General features: G+C 33.0%; 1 protein-coding gene across 12 annotated transcripts in view; it reads left to right on the forward strand.

Moving 5' to 3' along the window:
- Dmd (dystrophin) overlaps positions 1 to 19,137 on the forward strand; it is a 2,168,746-nt gene that overhangs the window by 722,485 nt on the left and 1,427,124 nt on the right. For all 12 annotated transcript variants that reach the window (XM_074062730.1, XM_074062731.1, XM_074062740.1 and 9 more), the window contains 3 exons: positions 8,431 to 8,532; positions 8,651 to 8,758; positions 16,155 to 16,334. In XM_074062730.1, the coding sequence (XP_073918831.1) occupies positions 8,431 to 8,532; positions 8,651 to 8,758; positions 16,155 to 16,334 (390 nt within the window). The remainder of the gene's footprint in view (positions 1 to 8,430; positions 8,533 to 8,650; positions 8,759 to 16,154; positions 16,335 to 19,137) is intronic.

The raw sequence follows: 19,137 nt of genomic DNA on the forward strand, positions 1-19,137 counted from the left end.
CAAGAAGAGCTTGGGGTGAGTTCTTCCGGGCACTGAATGAAAATAACTTCAACCCTAGGATACTCTACCAGGCAAAACTATCATTCAAAATAGATGGAGCAATAAAAGTCTTCCGTGATAAACAGAAACTAAAACAGTATGTGACCACAAAGCCACCACTACAAAAGATTCTTCAAGGAATTCTGCACACAGAAAGTGAAACCCAATATAACCATGAAAGGGCAGGCAGCACCAAACTACAGAAAAAGAAAAAGCAAGAAAGTAGAAAGTAATCTCAACAAGGTACACACAATCAAACCTTCAAACAACTAAGACAACTAAATGACAGGAATCACCATATACCTATCAATACTAACACTTAATGTTAATGATCTTAATTTTCCCATCAAAAGGCACCATTTGACAAACTGCATTAAAAAGGAAGATCCAACAATTTGTTGCTTACAGGAGACCCATCTCACTAACAAAAATAAGCATATGCTTAGGATGAAAGGCTGGAAGAAGATTTACCAAGCCAATGGCCCCTGAAAACAGGCAGGAGTAGCAATACTTATCTCTGACAAAGTAGACTTCAAACCTACCTGAATCAAATGAGATAAAGAAGGACATTCCATACTAATAAAAGGGGAAATAGACCAAAAGGAAATAACAATTATCAACCTATATACACCCAATGTTAACACACCCAATTACATCAAACATACCCTGAAGGACCTAAAAGCATATATTAACTCCAACACAGTGGTTGTGGGAGACTTTAACACCCCATTATCATCAATAGATAGGTCATCCAAACCAAAAAATCAATAAAGAACTCCTAGATCTAAAATATACCATAGATCAAATGGACCTAGTTTATGTCTACAGAACATTTCATCCAACTTCTACACAATATACTTCCTTCTCAGCAGCCCATGGAACCTTCTCCAAAATAGATCATATCCTAGGGCACAAAGCAAGCCTCAGCAAATATAGAAAATAGAAATTTTATCATGCTTTTTATCTGATCACAATGCAATAAAACTAGAACACAACAACAAAAATAAAGACAAAAAACATGCAAACAGCTGGAAACTGAATAACTCATTGCTTGATGAACAATGGGTCATTGATGAAATAAAAGAGGAAATTAAAAGGTTCCTGGAAGTCAATGAAAATGAAAACACCACCTACCTGAACCTATGGGACACAGCTAAGGCAGTCCTGAGAGGAAAGTTTATACCCATAAGTGCATATATTAAAAAAACTGAAAGATCTCAAATCAGTGACCTACTGATACATCTCAAACTCCTAGAAAAACAATAACAAGCAAATCCCAAAACAAATAGGAGAGAAATAATAAAAATAAGAGCTGAAATCAATGAACTAGAAACCAAAAAACCATACAAAGAATTAATGAAACAAAAAGTTGGTTCTATAAACAAGATTGATAGACCCCTGGCAAACCTGACTAAAATGAGGACGGAAAAAACCCAAATCAGCAAAATCAGGAATGCAAAAGGGGAGATAACAACAAACATTATGGAGGTCAAGGAAATCATCAGAGACTACTTTGAGATCCTATATTTAAATAAATATGAAAATCTTGAAGAAATGAACAGATTACTAGATATTTATGATCATCCAAAACTGAACCAAGAGGACATTAATCACCTGAATAGATCTATAACACAAAATGAAATTGAAGCAGCAATCACAAGTCATCCCAAAAAGATAAGTCCAGGACCTGATGGATTCTCTGCTGAATACTATCAGACCTTTCAAGAAGAATTGATACCAACCCTCCTTAAACTGTTCCACGAAATAGAAAGGGAAGGAAAACTGCCTAACACATTTCATGAAGCCAGTATTACACGTATCCCAAAACCAGGCAAAGACACCTCCATAAAGGAGAACTATAGGCCAATCTCCTTAATGAACAATGATGCAAAAATCCTCAATAAAATTATGGCAAACTGATTGAACAATACATCAAGAAGGTCATTTACCACGACCAAGTAGGCTTTATTACAGGAATGCAGGGGTGGTTTAACACATGAAAATCAATAACTGTAATACACCACATTAACAGAAGCAAAGACAAAAATCACTTGATCATCTCAATAGATGCAGAAAAAGCCTTTGATAAGATCCAACACCATTTCATGAAAAAAGCTCTAAGAAAACTAGGAATAGAAGGAAAGTACCTCAACATTACAAAAGCTATATATGACAAACTTACAGCGAGCATTATACATAACGGTGAAAGACTGAAACCATTCCCTCTAAAATCAGGAACTAGACAAGGATGCCCACTACCTCCGCTCCTATTCAACATAGTACTGGAATTCCTAGCCAGAGCAATTAGGCAAGAAGAAGGAATAAAAGGAATACAAATAGGTAAAGAAACTGTCAAAATATCCCTATTTGCAGATGACATGATCCTGTACCTTAAAGACCCAAAAAACTCTATTCAAAAGCTCCTAGACACCATCAGCAGCTATAGCAAAGTAGCAGGGTACAAAATCAACATAGAAAAATCATTAGCATTTCTGTACACTAATAATGAACAAACTGAGAAAGAATATATGAAAACAATTCAATTAACAATAGCCTCAAAGAACATCAAATACCTAAGTGTAAACTTTACAAAGTATGTGAATGACCTCTACAAGGAAAACTATAAACTTCTGAAGAAAGAGACTGAGGAAGACTATAGAAAGTGGAGAGATCTCCCATGCTCATGGATTGGTAGAATCAACATAGTAAAAATGTCTATACTCCCAAAAGCAATCTACATGTTTAATTCAATTCCCATCAAAATCCCAATGACATCCATCAAAGAGATTAAAAAATCTACCATTAAATTTATTTGGACACACAAGAGGCCACGAATAGCCAAGGCAATAGTCAGTAAAAAGAACTATGCTGGAGGTATCACAATACCCGACTTCAAACTATATTACAAAGCAATAGCAATAAAAACAGCATGGTACTGGCACAAAAACAGACATGAAGACCAGTGGAACAGAATAGAGGACCCAGATATGAAGCCACACAACTATAAACAACTGATCATTGACAAAGGTGCTAAAAATATACAATGGAGAAAAGACAGCCTCTTCAACAAAAACTGCTGGGAAAACTGGTTAGCAGTCTGCAAAAAACTGAAACTAGATCCATGTATATCACCCTATACCAAGATTAACTCAAAATGGATAAAGGACCTTAATATCAGACCCGAAACTCTAAAGTTGGTACAGGAAAGAGTAGGAAATACTCTGTAGTTAGTAGGTATAGGCAAGAACTTTCTCAAGGGAACCCCAGCAGCACAGCAACTAAGAGATAGCATAGATAAATGGGACTTCATAAAACTAAAAAGCTTCTGCTCAACAAAAGAAATGGTCTCTAAACTGAAGAGACCACCCACAGAGTGGGAGAAAATATTTGCCAGCTACACACCAGACAAAGAACTGATAACCAGAATATATAGGGAACTCAAAAAACTAAGTTCTCCCCAAATTAACGAACCAATAAAGAAATGGGCAAGTGAACTAAACAGAACTTTTTCAAAAGAAGAAATTCAAATGGCCAAAAAACACATGAAAAACGCTCACCATCTCTAGCCATAAAGGAAATGCAAATTAAAACCACACTAAGATTCCACCTCACCCCTGTTAGAATAGCCATCATTAGCAACACCACTAACAACAGGTATTGGTGAGGATGTGAGGAAAAAGGAACTTTTTACACTGCTGGTGGGAATGTAAACTAGTACAAGCACTCTGGAAAAATACTTGGAGGCTTCTTAAAAATCTAAACATAGATCTACCATATGATCCAGCAGTACCACTCTTGGGGATATACCCAAAAGACTGTGACACAGGTTACTCCAGAGGCACCTGCACACCCATGTTTATTGCAGCACTATTCACAATAGCCAAGATATGGAAACAGCCAAGATGCCCCACCACTGATGAATGGATTAAGAAAATGTGGTATTTATACACAATGGAATTTTATGCAGCCATGAAGAAGAATGGAATGTTATCATTTGCTGGTAAATGGATGGAACTGGAGAACATCATTCTGAGTGAGGTTAGCCTGGCCCCAAAGACCAAAAATCGTATGGTCTCCCTCATATGCGGACTTTAGATCAAGGGCAAACACAAGAAGGCGATTGGACTTTGATCACATGATAAAGCGAGAGCACACAAGGTAGGTATGAGGATAGGTAAGACACCTAAAAAACTAGATAGCATTTGTTGCCCTCGATGCAGAGAAACTAATGCAGATACTTTAAAGCGACAGAGGACAATAGGAGAAGGGGACCAGGAACTAGAGAAAAGGTTAGTTCGAGAAGAATTAATTTAGAAGGTAACACACATGTACAGGAAAGCAATGCAAGTCAACTCCCTGTGTAGGCTCTTTTGCTCAGTATTGCCTTGGCTATTTGTGGTCTTCTGTGTTTCCAAATGAATTTTAGGGTAGATTTTTCAATCTCTGTGATGAATGCCATTGAGATTTTGATGGGAATTATGTTGAACATGTAGATTGCTTGGGATAGTATAGCTATTTTTACCATGTTGATCCTACCAATCCATGAGCATAGGAGATCTTTCCATCTTCTCTGGTCTTCTTCAAATTTGCTTTTCAATGGCTGATAATTTTCTCTGTAGAGGTCTTTTAGATTCTTTGTTAATTTTTTACTAGGTATGTGATATTTCTGAGGCTATTGTAAATGGAATTATATTCCTATATTCTTTCTTAGTCTGTTCATTTTCAGTGTATAGAAAGGTTAATGATTTTTGTAAATTGATTTTGTATCCTGCTACTTTGCTGAAGTTATTTATGGTGTCAAGGATTTTTTTTGTAGAGTTTTTTGGATCTTTTAGGTGTAAGATCATGTCATCTTCAATTAGCAATAATTTGACTTCTAGAACTCAATAACAAAAGAAACAGCAGAAAATAGTCAAACATCTGGAAACTGAACTACATGCTGCTCCATGATCAGTGGGTCATTGAAGAAATAAGGGAGGAAATAAAAAAGTTCTTAGAAATTAATGAAAATGAAAGCATAAAATATCAGAAACTTTGAGACACAGAAAAGGCAGTGCTAAAGGGAAAGGTTATAGTCATGAATGCATACACTAAAAACACAAAGCTCAAATAAACAATCTAATGCTGCATCTCGAACTCCTAGAAAAATAAGAGCAAGCTAAACCCAAAACTAGCAGTAGGAAAAAAATAATAAACATAAGGGCCAAAATCAACGAAATAGACATCAAAAATCCATACAAAGAATCAATGAAACAAAAAGCTGTTTCTTTGAGAAGATAAATAAGATTGACAAACCCCTGGCAAATCTGACTAAAATGAGGAGGGTAAAAAAACATATTAATAAAATTAGAAATGAAAAAAGGTAGATAACCACAAACACCAAGGAAATCCAGGGAATAATCAGGAACTACATTGAAAACCTATATGCAAGTAAGCTATAAAATCTAGAAGAATTGGTCAAATTTCTAGACACAAATGATGATCAAAAATAAGCCAAGAGGATCATAATCAATTAAATATATCTATAACAAACAATTAAATTGAAGCAGCAATGAAGTCTCCCAAAAAAGAAAAGTCCAAGACCTGACACATTCATTGCTGAATTCTACCAGACCTTTAAAGAAGAACTGATACCAACACTCCTCAAAATTTTCCACCAAATAGAAAGAGAAGTAACACTACCAAACTCATTCTATGAAGTCAGTATTACACTCATCTCCAAACTGCTCAAGGACATACACACACACACACACAATAAATTATAGGCCAATCTCTTTAATGGACTTAGATGCAGAAATCCTCATATGGAAAAGATCACACACCATGATCAAGTCAGTCTCATCCCAGCAATACTGGGATGGTTCAACATATGAAAATCATTAAATGTAATACAGCAAATTAACAGAAGCAAAGAATAAAACCACATGATAATCTCAATAGATGAATAAAAAGCCTTTAACAAAATTCATATTTCTTTGGGTATATACCAAGAACCATCACATACATATCTCAAAATAATCTTAGGCAACCTAGATTTTGAGGGTCTTTATTTGTATATGTATATTATGATATCTTATTAAAATCAATAAACTATAAATTTTCATCTGTAGAACTATAAGCTTAAAATGCTGCTTCAGTTTATGTTACTTTTGTTTATCTTGTAGCAGTACAGAGAAGATGCTCTATGAACTAAGAAGTCTCTTTTAATTTTCTTTCATTTATGAAAATATGTATTTTGAGTTTGTCCACTTTCTTTGAATCTCATATTCACTAGGACTGATGGGCTATAATACATACCCCAAATTTTAATCTTTTATAACTGTAACATGTAATTATGCAGATGGTAGAGATTTTAGCTAATGAATAAACTTTTATTGGTTTGAAGCTACTTTTCCCTACTAATTTATGAAACAGTATGATACATGCCATTTTATCCATATACCTGTTTGTAATAATTGAATGATTAAAATTGTTGAATTCATTGATTTAATTTACTATATTTCCTATGGGTATCTTGCATCATTATTTTAGTGTTATGGGCTTCTGTTATAAAGTAACGTAATTCAAAAGGAGTTTAGAGAATAAAACCATAAAAAGTAAGAAAACCAGTTACATTATGCTGAATGCAGTAAATTGACATTACTGAAGAAAATATGAAAAATCACTTGTAACAGAGTATATGAGTAATATGATAATTTTGATTACTATAGTATAATTTTTATTGCTTACTGCTTTCTTATGCATGGGACTTCCTTTTGAAAGTGATATTGCACAATTTTAAAAAATATGTGAAGTCTAGTATGGTGGTTCATGTCTCCAATCCCAGCTACTCATGAGGCAGAGGTTAGAAGGATTTAGGTCCAAGAACAATGAGGGCAAAAATTTAGTGAGAACCTCATCTCAATGAATAAGCTTAATATGGAAGTACAAACCAATTATCCCAGCTGCATAGCCAGTATAGGTAGGAGGATCACTTCTGATGCTGGCCCTGGACAAAAACAGGAGACCTGATCTGGAAAATAACTAAAGCAAAGAAGGGTGGTGGGTGTGGATCAAGTGGTAGAGTAATTACATAGCAAATGTGTGGCCCTGAGTTCAAACCCCCATAACACCAAAAGATGTGAATCTCTAAAGAGGGACTTTTGTCATAACATTGATTACAGTTTAATTGCTTGAATTATGTATTAATATCTACTATCTGAGCAGATTGATCCAAACCCGTAGCACCCAGAATATTAGTAATTGTTATGATGCTAACACTATATATATTTTTTGAAAATATGAGTTACAAGCCTTTTTTATAGCTTTGATTCTATACAAAATAATGCATGTACCTAATTTGAGATACTTATAGCTTCGAAGATCCAGAAGCTTTGAGAAAATAATTCCCTTATTTATGTGAAAAAAATCATAAAAATTGAAATTTTAGCCTCTGAAGTGCATCATAATTGAGCCAATGTAAACAAAATATTTTTGTTGAAAATACTGTCTTTGTGTTAAAGTCATCTCAATATATTATCTATCTAAAAGTCATTGGTATTTGGTTTATATTACATATTAAAATTGTGTATATACTTATACATGAGTGACATGCTGAATGTATGTCAGTTGTTAATCAGAGAATATTGTAATTTTCTTACTATAGTAATTTAGAGAGGGGATTTCAATATGTTTGTAATTATAAGATAATTTTATAACACTAATCCAGGTAATTTGCACTATCTATATATAAACTTAATGTGACCAAGAATTTTGTCTGCAATGCAGTTATGTGGCAACTATAATTATGCAGAAATGATTAAAATAAGAGTCATTTTAAGGTTTCCTATTTCTTTAGGGTATGTTTTCAGGCCTAAAGTACATATACATTTTAAATTATTATCACTGGAAAATTATCTCTCTCTTTTTTGTAGTATTGGAGTTTGAACTGAAGGCCTTACATTTCCTAGGAAGGCTCTTTATCACTTGAGCCACTCCACCAGCCCAATAATCATCCCTTGTTTATTGACATACAATAGTTGTGTATCTTCATTAGGTACAGTGTAATGTTTTGCTATAAATGCATATTGAATATTGATCCTTGAATTCTATATTTGTGTCTTTGCTCTCTTATGTGTGTTGTGGATACATTCATATAGCAGTATAACAACTTCTTCAGATTGCTTTTAATATCTTTGCCTTTCAATGAAAGGTGCAAGACTGAGTGAAATAATCTGAAGCAAGCAAACGTAACATTGCTTAATGAATTACAGGCAGAAACAGGAAAGGTGTTCTTTATAATTTCTATACATAGGAGAGTGAAAATCAAATACTTAAGCAGAAAATTCATGTCATCTTTAATGAAATTCAGTAAAAATTATTTGCTGATGTGATTGGTTCTCTCTTCCCCAGGTACTGGGAGACCGATGGGCAAACATCTGTAGGTGGACAGAAGAACGCTGGGTTCATTTACAAGACATTCTTCTAAAATGGCAGCGTTTCACTGAAGAACAGGTAAAACAAATGGGAAATTGGCCCTGGAAAACATGAAGAGATAATCTATTAGAAAACCAATAAAATACCATATTTTTAATAATTACTTTCTTATTTGGAATTCTTTTATTTCTTTCAGTGCCTTTTTAGTGCGTGGCTTTCAGAAAAAGAAGACTTAATGAAGAAGATTCAAACAAGTGGCTTTAAAGATCAAAGTGAAAAGTTATCAAGTTTTCAAAGCATGGCTGTACGTATATTTTACCTTCAGTAGACTTTTAAATCCCTACAGTGTATGTAACTACTATTTTGTGTTTTCTATATTATTATTTAAGTTTTAAGCCAGATGTTCATTGCTTTGCTTAGATTATTTTAAGGTAGAATATTATTTTTTTCTTAATTAAAATGGAGAAGGCTATAAGTAAACTTCAAAATATGTCTTTTCAAACAATATTCTACTTTGAAAAAATATAGTATACTCAGAATAAAACTTTAGTTAAAATTGAAAAAAATAACAAAAAGAAGTACTTGTTAATCTTCAATAAAATTCTAAATAACATGTTTCTAAACTGGTATATTGTTTCCCTGAGTAATATATTGTAGATACAAGATGTAATTATGATTACATTCAAGGAGTTTAGCTTTACTTTTTCAAACAACAAAAGCAAATGGTATTGATTGTAAGTACTTCATTTGTTTTGAGAAATGAGATTAATTTGGAAGTAAAAGGACTCCATAGAAGGCATGAATGTTACCTTTTATTTCAGTTGGACCTTACAAGAGATAAAAAGAATTCTAAAACTTTTTTTCTTTCATGAATTTTAATATTTTCAAGTAATACAGACCAATCTAAGATTAGGAGCCTAGTTTTAATGGACTATTCAAAAATTAGGATTTCTTTAAATTTTAATACATCAATTCTATGATATGCTAGTTTGATACTAGCATTACAAAACGAAAGTCTATTGCAAATAAGGTTTCATAATTTTACTTAACTGAATCAATTTGTGTCTACATAGATATTGTATATTGTACTTCTTAATATTTGCATCATTTCTTTAAAGCTAAACATATATAATTTTCCCCAATTATTGTAAGTGTATACCACTTTGCCAAATGTTTATATGTATCATTCATTTTTTGTTCCATAGTTACAAGCACTCTTTGGACTTTCAAAATATATTCACTTATATATTACTTATTACAAGCTACACTTTACTGGTAATAAACTGTTTACCAAATAACAGATGTTTATGTGAGTGATGTGGCCCCTAGACACAGAGTTCAGAAAAGGAATCTATGTTTGTATTGCAACATGAGTGAAAATATCAGATACATTTATAATTTTCTTCTGCAGATGGTGCAGGGACATCTAGAGTTTTTCACAATCATATTGGCATTTTTGTAATTCTCTTTGGTATGACAATTGGTAATAAGAAGATTAATTAGAAAATCTGAAGTAGCATTTCATATGAAAATGAGAAATTTTGAGATACACTGAATAAAATTTATGACAAGAGATAGAAATGTGGAATGGTACCTACACTGACTCCTCAATTGAGTGACTAGATTCATAAGCTACTTAGTAGATCTGATATCAGAGAATAAGAGGAATTTCTCAAATTAAAAGAATGATTTTTTTTGCTGTTTGGATATGTTGAGTCCAATATGCCTTTGAGATATCCAAGTGAAACATCACTTCTATTAGTCAACTTTATATAGGCACTGTCATGTGCACAGAGCGGAAAGGATCAATTCAGGAAGTATTTTATCATATCTAGAGGAAAGGAAGAATGGACAATATATACTAAAACAGGAAATTCCTGAAAAATATTACTCTTCTCAAGCAAAAGATAAATCCTTTCAGTCAATATGTTAGTGACCACTAGTTATCAAATTGTGCTCATTCTCTCTGATTAAGGACCAAATTAGAGTGCTGGTCAAATGTAGAACCATGTGATTCAGTAGTCAATCATTATGGGGATGGAATAACCTCATTAGAATGTAAACTACATAAATGCTGACACTATGCCACTCTGTTTATCATCATCTCCTTATTATTTAGGATGATGACTCATACAAAGCAAATGTTCTATAAATAGTTAAAGAATAGGAACTATTAAGGAAATATCCACAAGAAGATTTCTTTCTGGGCAGAACTTTGAAAAGGCAAGACTTAGTTGTTCTTCCAGTTACTATTACTATATAATGGATAATTTCAAAAAGTTTAAATTAGCATTAATTTTTACTACGTTCATGGATATTTGTGGGTCACTAATTCAGAAAACATATAGGGTGATGGCTTCTCTGCTTTACAATATTTGAAACCTCTTCTGCAATGTCTAGATGGCTGGGAACTGGAATCATCTGAAAGTATTCATTTACTGATAAACATCTAATACCTGAGTTGAATACCTTGAAGTATGCTGCTTCTGAATAAACAACCTTTCCTTGGTAGTTTCATGTTGTTTGCCTTCATCATAGTATGGTAGTTTCAGATGAGTCAGAATTCATTCACAGAGGCTAAACACTCATGAGTGTTTCTGTAAATAAAACATAGTCTCAAACTTTATATGGTGTTATTGCTGCCATACTTGACTCTTTGAAAGAGCCATAAGCCTTTCCAAATTCAAGGGAAAGGAAATAGATTTCATCTCTTGATGGAGAAGTACCAAGACCAAATTATAGCAGAACATGAGAGACAGATTTGTTTAACAGACATATCTAGAAATTACCTTATGACATAATGTTACAAAGTTATTTGCATGATAATAAATTACTAAATTCAATACATAGTGCAGGTTTGTATGAGTATCCCTGATGAAATTTACCAATCAAGAAGGTTGTTCTTGGATAGCAACATATTGATAAAATCTAAATATGGCAAAGCTAGAAAGGGTTTTGTAAATTGTCAAGTATATCCCCAATCCAAATTACATGTCTAAAGTTCCTACTCTGGTTATTTCAGAAGAGGAAATTGAGGTTTCTGATATAAAAGCACATGGCATATACTAGGTATTATATAACATTAGTAGGAGAATTAAAATGATCGCGAAGGTGTCCAAACTCAGGTCCAGGCCTTTCAAGTTATTTCAAAACTCCTCATATCATTTCATTCCTTGGGAAAAAATGACTGAAACTGAGAACTGTCATGTGCCACTATGTGGATATTTTTGCAAGTAAAAACTTTGCTACCCTCAGGGCCATAAAAATTCTCTCAATAATCTTCCAATATGATTAAAATTCATATTATGTCATCTTAGTTGTGAACAAAGTGAAAATATGTTTTGTATAAGCCTTACCATTTGATAGTTTAAGCCAATTAACAAAACCTGACAGCTGGTCTAGAATTTGAGGTAAAATTCCCCTGCTGACTCAGGCAGTGAATAAGAATTTAATGTTCATTAAAATATGTCACAATCTGAGACCTAAAACAGGTACCATCTGTCACCAGTTCCTACTACATACCTAGGTATAGATATAATGTGCTAAAATCTTCTTTTATTTATAATCAATATAATTTGTTTTGAAATAGTATCACTAATAACCCATGGGATTATCTCCTGCTTTTCACTGGGGGTGTGATGTGGGGAGGTTGATGTTTTACTTTTTCTAGGTCCATGACATTTCTATGTACAGCAGCTAGGTCTCTTATTTTTATGTTTAAGACTGCTTTTTCTATTGTTGTAAAAGATAAAAATTAAAAGGAGAGAAGAAACTGGTCTTTATGAGGTGAATTTTAGGAGTTATAGAATCAGGTAATTTATCATGGGAAGGGCCAAGTCCAGCAGAAATTTGTTTCTGTGGATTGCTGGTGTTTGCCAAGTATGGACAACAAAAACGGAAGAGTCATGATCCATAAGGGTATATTGTGGAAGGCCTATGGGGATACTGTATTCTCAAGTGGAAGCTGAATCAAAGGACAGAAAAATAGAGCTTATAGGAGCCCCCAAACTCTATTTGATAGTGCTATTTTACTTTGATTTGATACTTTAACCTCAGCTCCTATAATGGTCCTCAAAGAATTTATCCAACTAGAGGTAGTATGTCATAAAGTGTGGTTCTCAGATCAGTGGCATCAGCATCACTTGGAAACTTATAAGAAATGCAAATTCTTAGGCTCATCCCAGGCCTACTCATTTATAAACTCTGCAGGTAGCGCCCAGTAATCTGCAGTTTTAATAGGCCTTTGAGGTGGTTCTGATGTTCCCTCATGTTGAAAACCCTGCAATGGCCCAATCTACTTAAGTACAATTGGTGATTAAAATGAAATGAGGTATGTTATACATTGAGATAAGAAATTACAGATAGAATAGATACATTATTCAATTTTTCCAGTATAAGATAAATTTTATTGTCATTATACACTGAAACATACTCCGGATGAGAACAGGATGAAGGTTTTTTAGGCCTTTTATAAGTATACATAGTTTTTCAACTTCAATTCATGTTCTACTCTTGTCTTACTGAATATTGTATCTGTTACTTACTTACCTACTTTGGTGGTACTAATACTTGCACTCAGAGCCTCATACTTCATGGGCAAGCACTTCACCATTTGAGCCATACCCCCAAGCCCTTTCTTATTTAAGTTATTTTTCAGGTTAGGCCTCATGTTTTATGCCTGGGCATACAAGGAAACATGATTCTCCTCCCTATGCCTCCCATACAGTTGGGATTATAGATGTGCATCACTATATCTGGCTTGTTGTTGAGATTGGGTCTCACTAACTTTTTGTCTGGTCTGTCTTAATCTATTATCCTCCTGATCTCCACTTCCTGAGTAACTGGGCTCATACATATGAGCAACTGTGCCTGGCCCCTCAATCTTATTTATTGACTATGATTTCCTCCCTTCTTTGGAGGTAGGTCCAGGAGTCTGGCTTCTATAAAAATAAAATATTTATCTTCTTTAGTATCCCAGCTGACTTTTGCCTTGTATAAGTTTTCTAGACTTTACTTTTGCCTTTTGAACTTTCTAGAACTCTGTGAGTTTCTAGCACTCACAGACCTATGATCAGTTCTTTATATGTGGAATGATAGTTTTAAACTCTAGGAACATGTAAAATCATAGTTATTAAATATGTGCTCATAAGATTCAAGCTTAAAAGAAATGACATTCAAAAAGAGAAGGGAGAAACTAATTCATTACTATGATCCAATGAATAACAGTGAATTGCCTTTCTTTCCTCCCTCATCTAATTACTGTGAGAGAATCCCTTTGGGAGTTCAGAGCAAAGAGGGAGAGAGGAAAAGGTAAAGAGAGAAGGAGAAAAATTGGAACCAAACAATTAATCTAATATCACATTTTTAAAAACTAGTATCTGGAAGTTACTAGGTCAACATTGTGAGTAGGTCCATGCTTTGCCATGAATTTAAATAAATGTATTGATTCAGTAGTTATACAACTTCATTATACTACTGGTTTTATTTCACTTTTGGTACACTTTTCATAATTGCATATTTAATGTTCATTCATTTTAATTTTGTGATTGTTACCAAATGCTTCTCCATTTTGTTTAGTATTAATACAGGAGGCTTAGTTTCATTAGCAAAAGGTTACCCGTAGATTTCCAACACAATCCTCTTATTTAAACATATCTTTCATACTCTTCTTCTAAAATGTTTCCAAGTCCTTACATATTTAGCTTAAATAATGGATACATCCATTGGCCTTGCACATATGGCTATTGAAAATAAGTCCTTAATATCTGAGAAAATAAGTGAAAGAATATTGTACTTACATCTTTCTATTTTAAAATATGTGTCTTTACTTACATTGTGCCTCTTTCCAAAAAGAACTTGTGATGGCTTTTAACAAAATCAATATATGCCAAAAGTTAACAAAGGAAAATGAGGGTCTATAAAAGATTTGGAGGAATATACCTTGAAATTCAAATTTGACTCTCAGCTCTTGGCAGATAACATAAACTGTTGTTTTACTACTAGTGCAAGTTTGCACTTAAATTTAACGAAAAGCTAACATGAATTAAACAAATGCAATAAATATACAAAACTTACCTATTGCTGCACTACAATACTGAAAGTTTTATTTCAATCTGAATTCAATTTATAATATCTTAATTCATACTTTAGTTTGTCACAATTATTTAAACTGAGAAAATCACTAATTACTGAGAAGAAAATTAGAAATGACCTTTAAAGTTCATGCATTTTTCTCCATAAAAATGACATAAAGACTGCAATATAAAATACAGCAGATTCTGAATAAAAGATAAACTAACTGAAGCATTCTGCAGTTCATAGATATCAATGCAGCTGGCAGGCCAAATTGAGCTACATAAACTGTCCTTGCAGGGGGTTGTATTGACTGCTCTGTGTCGATGACACTTTGCTTCATGAGCATCTGTTTTATGACAATTTCTTTGCTATATGAAATATTTGTCTTAAATAAACTTAGATTTGTTTTAGAGAGACAGGTGTCATGGTTTAGTTTATATTCATTGTGCTTGCTACTGCCAGAAGAATAGGCTTGTAAAAGGAATATAAAATGATTTTATTTTTCCTTTCTTTTTCTTTTTCTGTGTTATATTATATCATAGACTAGTACTTGATAATGATTTCCCTATGTATAAGGTGACCTTCTTGGATAGAATAAAAGAATGAGGTGCAATGAACTACAGCTTTCATATTTATTCACTCCAAGTCAAGCAAAGGGAAACTGAAAATATGAGTAGTAAAAAAAAAACAATTATTTACAAAATAAGCAAAGAAATTCTGAAGGATTTGGGTCATATTCAATGACTTAATTTTTTATCTAATGAGCTTTAACAATAACTTTAGAAAATAATTACTCTGGGCATGGTGGTACGTGCCTGTCAACCCAGTTACAAGGAGGCATAAATAGGAGAATCACTGTTCAGGCCACCCAATGAAAAATACAAGACCCAATCTGAAAAATAACTAAACCAAAAAGGGCTGGGGGTGTGGCTCATGTGGTAGAGTGCTTTCCTAGCAAGTGTGGATCTCTGAATTCAAACTCCAGTACCATCAACAGAAAGAAAATACTTCAATAGCAAAATTGTAAGTCAATAATGGAGTCTGCAAAAGTTTTGAGGTCAGTAAACTACATAACAAGTATTTTTAACTTGCAAATAATGAATGGAGGGTTAAAACTGTGGAGGTAAGTAATATTGCAATTTTATCCAAATGAACACAGCATTTCAGAATGGCAAAGTCCCTTAGCCATTCTCATCTTCTCAACTTATCAGTATTCATGATACATGACAATCTGTTTTCCTTTTGAGTCCTGATGGTAATTAAGAGGAAATTCACTAATATCCACGATCCATTCTACCTCCAAATGTTAAAAAGGAGCTTTCCCCTGTTGATCTCTGTTTGACCTTTTGGAGTCATACTTGGCAGTCCTTTGTATATTTTAAAAGTACTTTTTAAGTGCCTATCCTAGGTCTTTTATATCTGACATCTTTTTTCTCTTTAACCTTCTTAGGAAGATTTTTCAGATTTTAATTTTCTTCCTATTTCTTTATGGATCCTTTGCAGACAGAACTACAAACTTTTCTTATCTATACAAATGAACAAATATATACGAAATAGATGAAACTATGCCGTTTTAATAAAATATAACCTAGAACCTAGACTTACTCTGTGATTTTTCTTAACAGGCTTTAAAAACAAATCTGGAAAAGAAAAAGCAAACCATGGAGAAACTCAGATTACTCCATCAAGATCTTCTTTCAACACTGAAAAATAAGTCAGTGACACAAAAGATGAAAGCATGGATGGAAAATATTGTCCAACGTTGGGATAATTTAGTACAAAAAGTTGAAAAGACGTCATCACAGGTAAATGATACCAATTATTATACTATTCATTATGCTCAGTAGTGTTGGAAACTGCATCAAGAGAACAATACTATGACACTACAAAGGATGACACTGAATTTTTCCTTCCCAAGTGTTCACTTGAATTAAAAACATTACTACCTTGCATGTCTTGATATTAGAGAATTGGGAAGAAGAAGAAGTTTGTAACTAGGGTCTTTAATTCTGTAAAGGCTTCTTTTGTTAGTGCAAATAGTGACCTAATTATTGGATTTTCTGCCACAGACTGCTGATTTCATAAAATCATAAATGTGTCTTAGTTACACTAACACATGTAGGGTATTGAATAGGAAAATAATAATGCACTTTCATGGTAGGAAGTTTTGGAGTTTTAGTAACTTAAAGGGTGGTATTTTTAAAGTAGGGTTTTTTTGTTGTCTGATATTATATGGTAGAGTAATTGGTAGTCATTAAAAATATTGACATTATATAATAGTATTTAATATTCTGCCACATCAATTTTTATTATAAAAGGGCTTTTACTAATTGATTATAATTCATAGCTCAATGGACCATGCACACACCTCTGTTAACATAATGAACACATTCAATACATTTTTTTTAATTCTTCTGTTATGAGACAGGTTCAGGGAATTTGCTTTCTTAAGACTTCATACCTCCTAAGTAGCACTTAGGAAATGTTTGCTGAAATATGACAAAATACTGCTTCCAGAAATGCAATTTAAGAAAATATGATCAGTGAAGATTTATGAGTTTCAATCACACTTCAGTCTTTCTTTTAAACACAAACTCATCTTTAAAATTTGAAGTAATATAAGTATACATTGCAGTCATTTCTCATACAATCATTAGGTAATAGCAAAAACCTTATTTGTTTTCTGTTAAATGTATTTTTGCCCTGATTTAATAGTACTTTTACTGCTAGATCTTGATTTTTCCATATTATATGTGATCTGCTCATGACTATTTTATAATACCATTGGTATCTATGTAATAAATACAGGAGGCATTAGTAAATTTGAAAGTTTTTAATTCAAAAATGATGTATGGCAATATATACTCATTGTTTCCATAGATTATTACTTCAATAAAATGGTTAGAGAACATGTTAAGAAGGAATGATATTTATTTGATAAACTATTTTTTTCTTTGATCCTGGGGATTGAATTCAGAGCTTCATGTTTGCTAGCTAGGCACTGTACTACTTGAGTCATGATGGTAGTCCTTTTGCTGTTAGTTTGTTTTTCAGATAGGCTCCCTTGGTAACATTTTTCATGGCTGGAATCCAACAGCAATCTTCCTGTCTCCATATCCTGAGTAACTGGGATAATAGGCATGAACTACAATGCCCAGCTGATAAAATTCTTTTGAGATACATCTCTTTTAAGGGATATATTTGTGGAAGTGTAACTGTTAACCGTAAATCATGCTCTGGTTCACTTGAATGATATAAAGTAGCTCTCAAACTTCAATCTACATGATAATTACCTGGTGAGCTGATTACAATGCAAAATATTACACTCTCATTTGACGTGGAAAGTATATAGGAATCTGTACATTTACTAAGCCTTTTCACATAGGCTATAGTCTATATTTTTATAAATAATGAATGAGAATGACAATGACATATGTGCCAATCCTACATTTCCTTTTTCTACAATGATGACTGAAATGGGAAAATGATGACCACCCTAGGAATTGCAATATTTAAACTTACTGAGTCCTCTTGGAATGATACTACTCTTCAATGAAGGCTGTATATAGCTTCAAAGTATTTTTTATTTGATTATCCTGGATGGTGTAAAAGTATCAAAGCTTTAGTTTTAATGGCCTAGAAGTTATGCAACCCCCATATAGGCAATTTACTTAACCTGTTGTTCTATAATAAAGCAATATTAGCTTTGATTTCTATAGTTCTTTACAAAATGATGTCCAACATACATTATAGCATGTATCTTTCTACTTGCTCACTGTAATATATTGAGCACAAAATAAATCCATAGGCATAAAAGCATTTCATGGTGTAAAGGTGTTCTTGATATTTAAGTCATGCTGCTTAGTTTCTCTTCAGGGCTTATTGTCATTCACCATGATTTCTTTTTATTTTTATTTTCAAACATTATACACTCCATACCAGACTAGAAAAAGATAAAGGGACTTACCATAGGCAAGTTATTTCCCAGAACACTAAGCTGGAGCCTTTTATAAACTCTTGTATCAGCTTTACTTCATTGGCTTTCCCAAAAGTATGCCATCATAGAGCCAATTCAAATCTTTGCTAGTAGTTATCGAACTGTTAAGAAATAGAAATGGAGCTGCCCAAAGAAAAATGAATTAAATTCAACTATGATATATTTGATATATTGTAAGAATTTTTGTAATTGTCACAATATACTCCAGAACAATAATAAGAAAAAGAAAGAAAGAAAACATAGGGAACAAAGAAGTGCTATCTTATAAATATAAAAGCAACTCCTTTCCTCTTGTGAATGTCAAATTGAGTTTGATCGGAATTGCATAAGAATTCCAAGGGTAAGGCTGTGCTTTTGAAGAATAAAACTCACACATGTGCATTTTTTGCCTTTTGTTTGTGGAGAACAATAATCAGTCTCATTAATGACTACTCACACTGTAGGCTCAGTTGTTTAAAAACTGACTTTTAAATGATTGGTATGAAGAAAGCAAAGTTTTTTAAAGAGTTAAAACTTATTGTGAGACAGGATATAGGAGTTGTAACTGAGATAACAAGGAATGTGATTGTGCTCAAAGAAAAAACATTGTGTGCCTATGACTTTGACTGCTA

This window comes from Castor canadensis, chromosome X, assembly GCF_047511655.1.
Source record: "Castor canadensis chromosome X, mCasCan1.hap1v2, whole genome shotgun sequence".
Taxonomy (NCBI): domain Eukaryota; kingdom Metazoa; phylum Chordata; class Mammalia; order Rodentia; family Castoridae; genus Castor; species Castor canadensis.